We start from the raw sequence: 12518 nt of genomic DNA on the forward strand, positions 1-12518 counted from the left end.
GAAAGTCTACTGCTAAGACCAGTTAGAATATGTTTGTTTCATTAGCTCAAAAGAAGGGAGATGTGATATAAATTAATGCTTATTATTGGAGCAGTCACTTCCCCTTTTAAGAGAATCAGGAAAATAATGTTCCAGAGAGATAATCTCAGTGAAACAGTCACTTGTAAAGCTGAAATTAAAATATTGTGCAGTATTCAGTTTGAAGTCAAGACAAACCTTGGTCTAGTTTTATAACCGTGATTGAGATAAATCTTTAGTTGAACAGGAGGGATATACTTTATTACTTCTTCACAAAGAGTTTCCTGAAAATATTTGAGAATAGTACATAAGTTCTTCCCTATTTCTTGGCTGTTTCACTGAGAAAGACCTTCTTATCGCCACAGACATACCAACTCTCATCATGTTGTATGTGCACATCTCCTTGCGGGTCACATCCAGAGGTCACTGAGTGCACATTGCTTGCCCATTCTTCTCAGCCACCTAATGTTACACGGAATCTAAGAGTGAGAAAATAGGGCAAATTAAAGTAGAAATTAAGCTTCACGGATTTATAATACCACTAGATCATAGTCTGATGTCTACAGTGAAAAGTAGCCTAGTAATACTATTATACATCACATTCATTGGGGGGAATTTTAACCTGGAAGAGCAGTGGGTCTGGGTGCAGGTGGGGATTTAAATCCGGCAAAAATGCAAGTGCTCCAATCCACCAACTTCCAAATTTAACTCGCGCACGTCAGGTTGGTTACGTGCAACTCCCTCGAGGGAGGCGGGATGCCTATTGACATTTGGTGATTGCTCAATTGGAGCGATATTTCAACACAGTTTTAAGTTTAATGTTGCATGCAAGGGTTTCCTGGGCTTCCTGAAACTCGCCAATGAAAGCAAGGAGCGAACAGAATGTCAATTGAGGGGGATGATTAAAATGCATGGAAATACTGTCATAAATTCTCAGCGCTCACAGCTGCTTTCTTACCTACTGGTGGGAAAGGGTTTGTTCACAACACTTTTGCTGATAGTTTACTTTCTACATTTTGGAGGTTGATGAATCATTTCAGGATGGGTGGTGCCTTGACTGCCACAGATTGGACCTCGGACGAGGAGCAATATGATCAGCAGTGGTGCCCTGTTGTGAGAGACCAGTAGCTGGACATCAGAGCGTGAAGCAGCACGGGTGTAGCTTGCAGAAGGCATTCCCTGCAACACGGGGTGTACAGGCAGAGGCAGAGTTTCTTTGACATGTCTGAACAGCAGTGCTTCAGGAGGCTTAGGTTGACGCGTCAGGTGGTGGTAGACATCTGCAGCCTCCTAGAAGAGGACCTGCTTCCTGCTGGTCCTGGTGGCCACGTGTTACCAGTATTTGTCAAAGTGACCATCGGCCTCAACTTTTTAGCCACTGGATCCTTGCAGGGCTCTGCAGGAGACATATCCAGGATCTCCCAAGTCGACAGCCCACAAATGCACAAGACTGGTTTGTTTGCCAGGGCTGGCAATTATGTGAAATTTGCCTGCGATGACACTAATCAGAATAAGCAGGCACTCAGGTTTGCTTATCTGGCTGGCTTCCCACAGGGTGCAGGGTGTCATTGACTGCACACACATGGCAATTCGCGCACGCCAAGAGCAACCAGGACTTTTCGTGAACCGCAAGGGCTTCCACTCCATCAATGTGCAGCTGGTGTGCAATCACAAAGATATTTCTGCAGGTGTTCGCAAGATTCCCAGGGAGCTGCCGAGATGCTTTCGTCCTGCAGCAGTACAAGCACCCTGACCACTTTGGACCTGTGTCAAATTTTTTGTCTCATAACTCTCGTGAAGTGCCTTGGGATATTTCACTATGTTAAAGGCACTATATAATTTGTTGTTGTTGTAAGCACACTTAAGGGTTGACTGCCCAGATGCCCATACAGATCTGCAGATGCCCTTCAGTAGCTACTGGCCAGGGTCTTCAGAATGGTAGTGGTGTACTGCCTCCTGCACAACATTGCGCAGCAGTGAAGTTTGGACCTGAAGGAGGAACAACGTACAGTATGCAGATCAGCTGCGGACAATTCTGACGAGGAGGAGGAGAAGTGGGGGGCAGGGGGGGAGTAATGAGGGCAGTGCAGCACCAGCTGCTCACATTGTTGCCAGGGATACCCTTATTAATGAATGGTTCACTTCGGTTGCACCAGATGTCAGAACCACATGCAATACCACTCTTCCCAGCCTTCCAATGCCACTGACACTACGCAGTCCTGCAAACAACAACCCTCTATTGTTCCAATTAATTCATGTCTTGCCATTTATCATCAAACAAGTTAAAAGGTGACTTCCCCACAGCAACCAAGAATAGGTTAGTCAGGAAAGTGGTGCAAAAGAATGACATTTATGTGATTCTACTAAAGAACGGAAACTACATCCATGTGCATACCTTGTGCAACTACAAAGCATTACATTTCCTACCCTACTGCTCCTAAGTGGTACAACCCCTGTATCCCCTGTAGTTTCAGCAGAGGTAGAGGCTGCCTGCTCAGATCCCTGCTCTTACCGCTAAGATGATCTTTGTTATGTATGTAAATACCATGTCTAACCACCAGAGGGCTTATCCCCTGCAGTCTCAAGGGATCCCACAATCCCTTGGGAGCACCTGTATATAAATAAGCCTCACAGGCTGGAGAAGCACTCTGAGATCTGTAATAAAGGACCAAGGTCACACCTTACTTTGAGCTTGCAGTATCTAGTCTGACTCTTTATTCAAGACATAACAACTGGCGACGAGATACAAATGATGAACCCCACTGCAACAATGCAGAGAATCGTGGGAGAAATTTTCAGAGGAAGATGACTGGGAAACCTTCGTGGAGTGACTCGACCAATACTTCGTGGCCAACGAACTGGAAGGAGAAGCGAACGCTGCCAAACGAAGGGCGATCCTCCTCACCGTTTGCGGGGCGCCAACGTATGGACTCATAAAAAATATGCTTGCTCCAGCGAAACCCACAGACAAGTCATACGATGATTTGTGCACACTGGTCCAGGAGCATCTAAACCCGAAGGAAAGTGTTCTGATGGTGAGGTATCGGTTCTACACATACAAGTGGCATGAAGGCCAGGAAGTGGCGAGCTACGTCGCCGAGCTAAGGCGCCTTGCAGGGCATTGCGAATTTGAAGGACTTCTTTGTACTTGGCATTGGCCATGAAGTAATACTTCGCAAACTTTTGACTGTAGAGACCCCAACCTTGAGTAAAGCCGTAGCAATAGCCCAGGCGTTCATCGCCACCAGTGATAATACCAAACAAATCTCTCAGCACACGAGTGCTGCTGCAAGTACTGTAAACAAAGTAATGTTGTTTTCGAATTGAAATGTACAGGGCAGGACTTGCACATCCGCAGATGACTCAGAATCCACCATTAAGGGTGGTGAATACAAGGCCCTTGTTGGTGCTGCGGGGGTGATCATCGTTTCCATTCATGCCGCTTCAAAGAATACGTTTGCAAGGGCTGTGGAACAATGGGACACCTCCAACGTATGTGCAGGCAAACTGCTAATTCTGCAAACAACCATGTTGCAGAGGAGGACAGATCCATGGTGGATCACGACGAACCAGAGCTTCAGACCAAGGAGGCAGAGGTATCTGGGGTGCACACACTTACCACAAAGTGTCCCCCGATAATGCTGAAGGTTGAATTAAATGGACTCCCGGTGTCCATGGAGTTGGACATGGGCACGAGCCAGTCTATAATGAGCAAAAAGACTTTCGATAAATTGTGGTGCAGCAAGACCTCCAGGCCAGTCCTGACTCCCATTCGTACTAAACTGAGAATGTACACAAAGGAACTGATTCCCGTAATCGGCAGTGCTACCGTAAAGGTCTCCTACAACTGAGCGGTGCACGAGTTATCACTCTGGGTGGTACCGGGTGATGGCCCCACGCTGTTCGGCAGGAGCTGGCTGGGAATGATACGCTGGAACTGGGACGACATCCGAACGCTTTCGTCCGTTGATGACACCTCATGTGCCCAGGTCCTAAACAAGTTCCCCTCGCTGTTTGAACCAGGCATCGGGAAGTTCCAAGGAGCAAAAGTGCAGATGCATTTGATTCTGGGGGCGTGACCCATCCATCTCAAGGCGAGAGCAGTACCTTACATGATGAGAGAGAGGGTGGAGATTGAACTGGACAGGCTGCAACGAGAAGGCATAATTTCGCTGATCGAATTCAATGAGTGGGCCCGTCCGATTGTTCCAGTCCTCAAGGGAGAAGGCACCATCAGAATCTGTGGTGATTATAAAGTAACTATAATCAATCGTTTCTCACTGCAGGATCAATACCCGCTACTGAAGGCAGGAGGGAAAATGTTCACGAAGCTGGACTTGACCTCGGCCTACATGACGCAGGAGCTGGAAGAATCATCGAAAGGGCTCACCTACATCAACACGCACAAAGGTCTCTTTTACAACAGATGCCCATTTGGGATTCGATCGGCCGTGGTGATATTCCAGAGGAACATGGAAAGCTTGCTGAAGTCGGTCCCGCGCACCGTGGTCTTCCAGGACGACATCTTGGTTACAGGTCGGGACTCCGTCGAGCACCTGCAGAACCTGGAGGAGGTTCTTAGCCGGCTTAATCGTGTGGGGCTCAGACTAAAACACTTGAATTGCGTTTTCCTGGCGCCTGAAGTGGAGTTCCTGTGGAGAAGAATCGCGACGGATGGCATCAGGCCCACTGATTCGAAGACGGAGGCAATCAAGAATGCACCGAGATCACAGAACGTGACGGAGCTGCGGTCGTTTTGAGAATGTAGATAGAAGGTTTGCGAATGTGTTAGTAAGGGATCATGGGAAAATGGCCAAGAGAAATTGTCCAGCTGCGATATTTGCCCTGTCGACGCAAACAAAGGATTACTCAGAGTTGTGGTCAAACACGAGTTACGTGAAAAAGCAAAAGTCAGACATGATTCAGACGAGGTGCTGCTATATCCAGCCATGAAATAGGGAAATCGAAACAATAAACACATCCCTGGAGTCCGCCCTATTTGGAGAGTTGCTAGCCTGCAATTGGGTATGCTATGGGGGAAATCGACCAATGATTGTATAAACTGAGTGTCACTCAAATGTGTTCTGCTGTAACAATGTATAAGTGTTGAGCTTTTGTACTGTTACGAGACTTGTCAGGAGAAAGGTGGACAGACTCGAATCGAGAGTGTTCCCTTTTATCTTAACAGGTCCCGGCCGGAAAATCTACAGAATAAAGGTCTTATGTTGCTAAGACTAAAAGTGTTCGTGTGTCAGTGAATTCGCTGAAACAGATTGAAGGGAAAAGAATCCAGTATCAACAGTTTCTAGGACTTCTGAACTATTTTGGTAACTTCTTACCGGGTCTTAACACATTGTTAGAACTCCTGCACTCTTTTCTGCGTAAAGGAGATGAATGGGTATGGGGAAATAGCCAAGAAAATACCTTTAAGAAAGCTAGGAAGCTGTTATGTTCAAACAAATTGCTTGTGTTGTACGATCCATGTAAACGTTTGGTATTAGCATATGATGCGTCGTCGTTTGGGGTCAGGTGTTTATTGCAACAAAGCTAATGAATTGGGGAAATTGCAACCGGTTGCTTATGCATCCAGACGTCTGTTTAAGGCTAACAGGGCCTACAGTATGATCGAAAAAGAAGCGTTCGTGTGTGCTTACGGGATAAAGAAAATGCATCAATATCTGTTCGGGCTCAAATTTGAATTGGAAACCGACCATAAGCCACTTATATTCCTCTTTTCTGAAAGCTAGAGGATAAATACAAATGCATCGGCCCGCATCCAGAGATGGGCGCTCATGTTGTCCGCATACAACTACACCATCCGCTACAGGCCATGCACAGAAAACTGTGCCGATGCTCTCAGTAGGCTGTCGTTGCCCACCACAGGGGTGGAGATAGCACAGCCCGCAGATTTAGTCATGGTAATGGAAGCATTCGAGAGTGAGTAATCACCTGTTACCGCCCCACAGATTAGAACCTGGATGAGCCAGGACCCCTTAGTAAAAAAAACTGTGTGCTCCATGGGAGTTGGTCTAGTATCCCGTTAGAGATGCAGGAGGAAATAAAGCCGTACCAGCGGTGCAAAGATGAAATGTCTATACAGGCAGACTGCCTCCTATGGGGTAATCGGGTAGTGGTGCCAAAAAAAGGCAGGGACACTTTCATCAGTGATCTCCACAGCACCCATCCAGGCATTGTAATGATGAAAGCGATAGCCAGATGCCACGTGTGGTGGCCCGGTAGCAATGCAGGCTTAGAGTCCTGCATGCACGAATGTAATACATGTTCACAGTTAAGCAATGCACCCAGGGAGATGCCACTAAGTTTATGGTCCTGGCCCTCCAAACCGTGGTCCAGGGTCCATGTTGACTATGCAGGCCCATTCTTGAGAAAAATGTTCTTAGTGGTTGTAGATGCGTACTCCAAATGGATTGAATGCGTGATAATATCGGCAAGCACGTCCGCTGCCACCATTGAAAGCCTACAGGCCATATTTGCCACGCACGGCCTGCCTGATGTCCTTGTAAGTGACAATGGGCCGTGCTTTACCAGTGCCGAATTCAAAGAATTCATGACCCGCAATGGGATCAAACATGTCACATCTGCCCCATTTAAACCAGAGTCCAACGGTCAGGCAGAATGAGCAGTTCAAACAATCAAGCAGAGCTTGAAAAGGGTAAATGAAGACTCACTGCAGACTTGCTTATCTCGAGTCCTGCTTAGTTACCGCACAAGACCCCACTCGCTCATTGGGATCCCTCCCGCTGAACTGCTCATGAAAAGGGCACTTAAGACAAGACTCTCGTTAGTACTCCCTGATCTATACGAACAGGTAGAGAACAGGTGGCTTCATTAGAATACATATCATGATCGCGCAAATGTGTCACGCAAAATTGAGATAAATGATCCTGTATTTGTGTTGAACTATGGACAAGGTCCCAAGTGGCTTCCTGGCACTGTTTTGGCCAAGGAGGGGAGTAGGGTGTTTGTGGTCAAACTCTTAAATGGACTCACCTGCAGGAAACACTTGGACCAAACCAAACTCAGATTTACGGACTATCCAGAACAACCCACAATAGACTCCAACTTTTTCGACCCTCCAACACACATACAAGTGGCAACTGACCCAGTGGTTGACCACGAAGCAGGAACCATCACCCGCAGCAGCCCAGCAGGACTCACCACCCCCAGCAGCCCAGCAAGGCTAGCTGCGCAGCAGCCCAGCAGCCCAGCGAGGGCCCAACAAACGACTCACCAAAACCAGCATTTGCACCGAGACGATCAACCAGGGAAAGGAAGGTCCCAGATCAATTCACATTGCAAATAGTTACACTATTGACTTTGTGGGGTGGCGGGGGGGTGGGGGGGGGGAGGGGATAGTGTTGTTATGTATGTAAACCTGTAAATACCATGTCTAACCACCAGGCTTATCCCCTGGAGACCCAAGGGATCCCACAATCCCTTGGGAGCACCTGTCTTTCAGGAGGCCTCACAGGCTGGAGAGGCACTCCGAGATCTGTAATAAAGGACTACGGTCACATCTTACTTTGACTCTTTATTCAAGACATAACAATCTTGGGTGATGATCTCTGGGTTTTGGAGCCTGGGTTTTGGAGCCAAAGACTGCTGCACCTGTGCAGGGGCAGACTCTGCTATCAGGACACGAGGCAGCATATCAGGAACTGTCTGGGGCGGAGGGGCAACAGATGAGAAATGGAAGAACTTTGAGTGGAGTCCCCACTTCCATGTACCCTTTCTCCATCATCCCTCTCATGGGCCAGCCACACTTTACTGCTACCACTCTGCTGGAGAGCACTTTGGTGCAGATCAATGCGGTGCTGTAAAGCCAAGGCTAAGTTTCTGTCATCCTATTTAAAGCAGCAGACATGTTGGCATTCAGACTGTGCAAAGCCATGGTAAAGGCGTGTATGAATTCATTTGATTGCCACGTTTAATGTTCCACGGAGTTGGCCACTCTATCTGTGCAAGAAGACATTGTTGCAATGTCCTGCAACATCAAACCACTTCTGCTTGAGGTGGACTCCTCTATTCTCTTTAATGCAAGTGTCTGAGCTGGTGCATGGTAAGCATGAGTCCTATGATCGTGTCCCCTCAGAAGAAATCAGCTCCTCTAAGGATTTGTCATCCGTGAGGTCTATGGAAACCTACTACAAATGTGAAAGCCCTGGCAGGAAGAAAATATATGAATTTATACTGGCAAGGTAAGTTTGTTGCAACATATCATTATGAAGATGATCATATTTCACTCACTGTTGAAATCAAATCAACATGACTGAGTGCTGTGTGACATATGGGTTGCAGATATTTAATGGTCACTGGATAGCTGAGAGATCCCCATCTCCGATGGCTAGTGATACTAAAACACCATTGATCTCCAGTGCTTCCTCCTCTGCAGTTAGCTGGGAAATCTGTGATGGACCACCCCCATTCATCTCTCTTGCTAGTGTTATGTGTTCTCTTCTACAACGGGGGAAAGGACAGACCTATGAGTGATCATAATGGCATGTGTTCACGTGATGGATACAGTGGATTTGTTAAGAGTGACTATCAGAGAGAGGCATGAAATTCCATAAGGATGAGGGTGCATGGCAATGGAGGATAGATAGATTGTGATGTGAGGAAGTGCATAGAAAGAGAAGGATGTGTAACGATTGCAAGGTAAGTGGGTGTGAGGAGTGATGTGATGGAGTAGACTTAACCAGGCAAAGTGAGGGGGTAGGTTGATGTGCACAGCAGGATGTCGGTGAATGTGCAACTATACTCACCTTTCCTGACCTGGTGAGGTCATTAAAGCACTTCCTGCACTGAATCCAGGAGCATGGCACAATGCTCCTGCTACTGACCACCTGTGTCACCTCCAATCGTGCCGCTTTTGTGGTGGCAGCTGGTTTCTTCTTCCCATTGCTGGGAGAGAATATCTCTCTCTGGCTCCTCTTTGACCCCAGCAGCACATCAAGGGAGTCGTCACTGAAACGAGTGAAGCCTTTGAGCATCCTGAATCCAATGTCACACCTTGTCTTTTTTTGTTGCCAACTCCAAACTCTTCCAAATTCCATCTTTGGATTGACCCTTTAAATACTGGAGTTGAGATCACGTCATGTGGGTCCTCATCATGCCTGCTACCGCGCAATCGATGCAAATGCAGAAGTAAAATGCAATGAGCTGGCTGCGTCAAAATGTTAAACTTCTGGGTTTCCCATGTGATATCTGACCAACCCCCACCCGCTCCTGACGCACTTCTGAGTTAATATCGGAGTCAATTTGAGTGAGTTTGCCGATTTCTCCCATGCTCTCCCCGAACTACTATCTATACTTGAAGGCAGTGAGATTATTCATGTTATCGTCGCTATTCCCCCTAGTGATCATATAATTCAAGACACATTGTTAATAATATGGAGTCACTTCCCAAGGCATGCCATGCTGTTACTAATGCCATACAGTTCCTAGAATTACTTTGTAGGATGCTCTTTAAAGATTCTAATGTGACCATCATGTTTTGACATTTTTGATCTATTTTTTTCTCCACAGGAAGGATTTAGGGATTGAATTATGTTTTAAGGGTTGTGTTTCAAAGCATTTGTTGCAAAGATTAACAAAGAAAGACAGCAGGCATTGAAGAACGTGCTTTAAAGCCTGAAAGGCCAGATTGGGGAATGTCACAACTCATTCTATTTCAAACTGATATTGTACAATGAGGATTTATGGTATCATAAGCAAGGATGAGCAGGGATATTAAGCAATACATCATCTAATCATTAGGGCCAACTAATAGACACGCCCATTGTGGTGACTAAATTCTACTCATGTTGGCATGACATGAGTTGTTTATGTAGAATATACTCCTGGAAAAGAGGGTAATGCTTAGCTGACAGGTTTTCTGGTAAATCCATGCATAGGATGATGTCAGAGACCTCGTCACTCTGTCGCCTGCGAAAATCTGTTGTTTGCGGGGTTTTGAACAAAGGACAACAAGACAGAGTTCTTGGCCCCGAGGTGGAAGCAACAATGCAAGTCAGCTTTTACAAATAGAAATTTTCTAGAGAGAGGCATGCCAAAAACAAGTAATCAGCCCACGATAGGGCCTGTGCTTTCTATGCCATTACTCGTAACTGCTCGCACGCTGGTTTCGGAAAGGATCAATCAAAGAGATGGCAGAGTAATGCGTAGATGGAGACAGAGGAGGCGAGCATACAGCCAACGAAGGTACGTGGAAAAGCAATCTTGCCTCAACTTCTCTGAAAACACGTGTCTTAGGAGGCTGCGTTTCCGGAAGAAGGTCATCGCTGAGATTTGCGAACCCGTCAATGGGGATTTGCAGCCTTCCAGCACCATCAGAACCGCACTGTCCATTGAGGTAAAGGTTACTGCAGCACTAGCCTTCTATGCATCGGGATCCTTTCAGGCTTCAGCTGGCAACATCAGTCGTATCTCTCAGCACGCCACACACTGCTGCATTCGGCAGGTTACTGAAGCCCTTTACGCTCACAGAATGAACTTTATAAGCTTCCCTATGACCAGGGAGGCACAGACGGGGAGGGCTTTGGGTTTCTCCAGAGTAGAAAACTTCCCCAAAGTGCAGGGAGCAATAGACTGCACGCACATCACCCTGAAACAGCCGTTACAGAACACGGAGGTGTTTTGTAACTGAAAGGGGTTCCACTCCCTAAATGTGCAGCTTGTTGTTGACCACAGACAACTCATTCTGACTGGTAATGCTACTTTTCTGGCAACATCCATGATGCGCACATCTTATGTGAGAGTGCTATCCTTGACCTGTTTGTCAGTCAGCCAGAAGGTCACGGTTGGATGCTGGAGGATAAGGGATATGGCCTTGCCAGCTGGCTGATGACCCCACTGCGTAATCCCCTCACTGAAGCAGAGAAACATTACAATGAAAGCCACATTGCGACACAGAACATGGTCGAGAAGACAATTGGAGTCCTAAAGCAGTGCTTCAGATGCTTGGACCACTCTGGTGGCAGCCTACAGTACCACCCTGACCAGGTCATTGACCTAATTATAAGAAGAGGACAGCAAATGCCTGATGAGGCTGCAGGTCCACCTCCAGAAGGAGGGGAGGTGGAAGAGCCGGCTGGCGAGGAGCAAGACGAAGAGGAGGCTGGTGAGGACCTCGGGGAGGACCAGCCTGGCAATGTAGCCATGATCCTACCAGCCCCCCCCCCCCCACCCCCCAGAAGAACAGTACCCCGTGGGAGTTACGCGGCAGCAAAGCTGTTGCGTCAGCAGCTGATAAAGGAACGCTTTGCATGAACTTACATTGGGGATCCATCACATTTACATTTAGATTAACAATTATGTTTATAGAAAAGTTGCATTTGCATTGAGTTATGTTTTAGTCTTGCCTGCACTGGCCTGGCCTTTGTAGTGCAGCATTTGCATTAATGCTTAACTTAAGTAATGTTATTACAAGAGAATAAAGATTATTCAAAATGCTTAAGTTAACTAACCTTATCAGAGAATGCACAACAATTGTTAAAATCATTAACAAAATTTATTGCAAACAGAATTCTTTTCAAACACCCTACCGGTCACCCCAACTATGAACGAACATTTAAAATAATTTAACATCATCATCATAGGCAGTTCCTCGAAACGAGGATGATGTGCTTCCACGCCAAAAAGGAATGAGTTCACCGGTGTTTCAATGAAGGACCTAATATTCCAGATCATGAACTATATCTTGGAGGGTGGAAGCTGCCTGTGCTTAGATTTTTTTTAACGTGTGGTGACCGTTGCACACCAGCCACCACACGGGCTTGACAGAGCTAGGTCTTGGGCCAATGGCAAGGATTAACCAAGATGACCAGAGACCAGCTCTGCTGCACGGACCGAGCGCGCACACATAGAGCAGTGCGGGCTGGCTCGTGCTGCAACTGGGCCCTCGCCTCTTCTGGGCCCCGGTCACTTCCCTCTACAAACTCTTGCCTCTCCTTCGCCCCTCGTGCTGTGCCTGCCCGCACTGCATTCAGCGACCTGACTTCGCAGTCGTCGCCTTCCTGCACTGGTATGCCGCCGGAAGCTGCTCCCTCCGATGGCCCCGGCCTGCTAATGGTCTTGCAGGCCGGGACCGTGCTGGGCCACCACACGCTGCTCCCTCTAATGCAGCCTTTCAATCACAGTAAATACAAAGAACAATGAACAATTTGGCAGGATAGAAACATAGAAAATAGGTGCAGGAGTAGGCCATTCGGCCCTTCGAGCCTGCACCACCATTCAATAAGATCATGGTTGATCATTCACCTCCGAATCCCTATCCTGCTTTCTCTCCATACCCCTTGATCTCTTTAGCCATAAGGGCCATATCTAACTCCCTCTTGAATATATCTAACAAACTGGCATCAACAACTCTCTGCGGTAGAGAATTCCACAGGTTAACAACTCTGAGTGAAGAAGTTTCTCCTCATCTCGGTCCTAAATGGCTTACCCCTTATCCTTAGACTGTGACCCCTGGTTCTGGACTT

The 12518-nt window shown here is 47.1% G+C and overlaps 1 protein-coding gene across 1 annotated transcript; it reads left to right on the top strand.

Moving 5' to 3' along the window:
* Positions 1–1239: 1239 nt before the first annotated feature.
* Positions 1240–12195, top strand: LOC139256324 (putative nuclease HARBI1). Its single transcript, XM_070874300.1, has 4 exons — positions 1240–1573; positions 8081–8237; positions 10821–11190; positions 12043–12195. The coding sequence occupies exons 1-4, from the start codon at positions 1240–1242 to the stop codon at positions 12193–12195; spliced, it is 1014 nt and encodes a 337-aa protein (XP_070730401.1).
* Positions 12196–12518: the final 323 nt, after the last annotated feature.

This window comes from Pristiophorus japonicus, chromosome 1 (genome assembly GCF_044704955.1).
Source record: "Pristiophorus japonicus isolate sPriJap1 chromosome 1, sPriJap1.hap1, whole genome shotgun sequence".
NCBI classification, from domain to species: Eukaryota; Metazoa; Chordata; class Chondrichthyes; family Pristiophoridae; genus Pristiophorus; species Pristiophorus japonicus.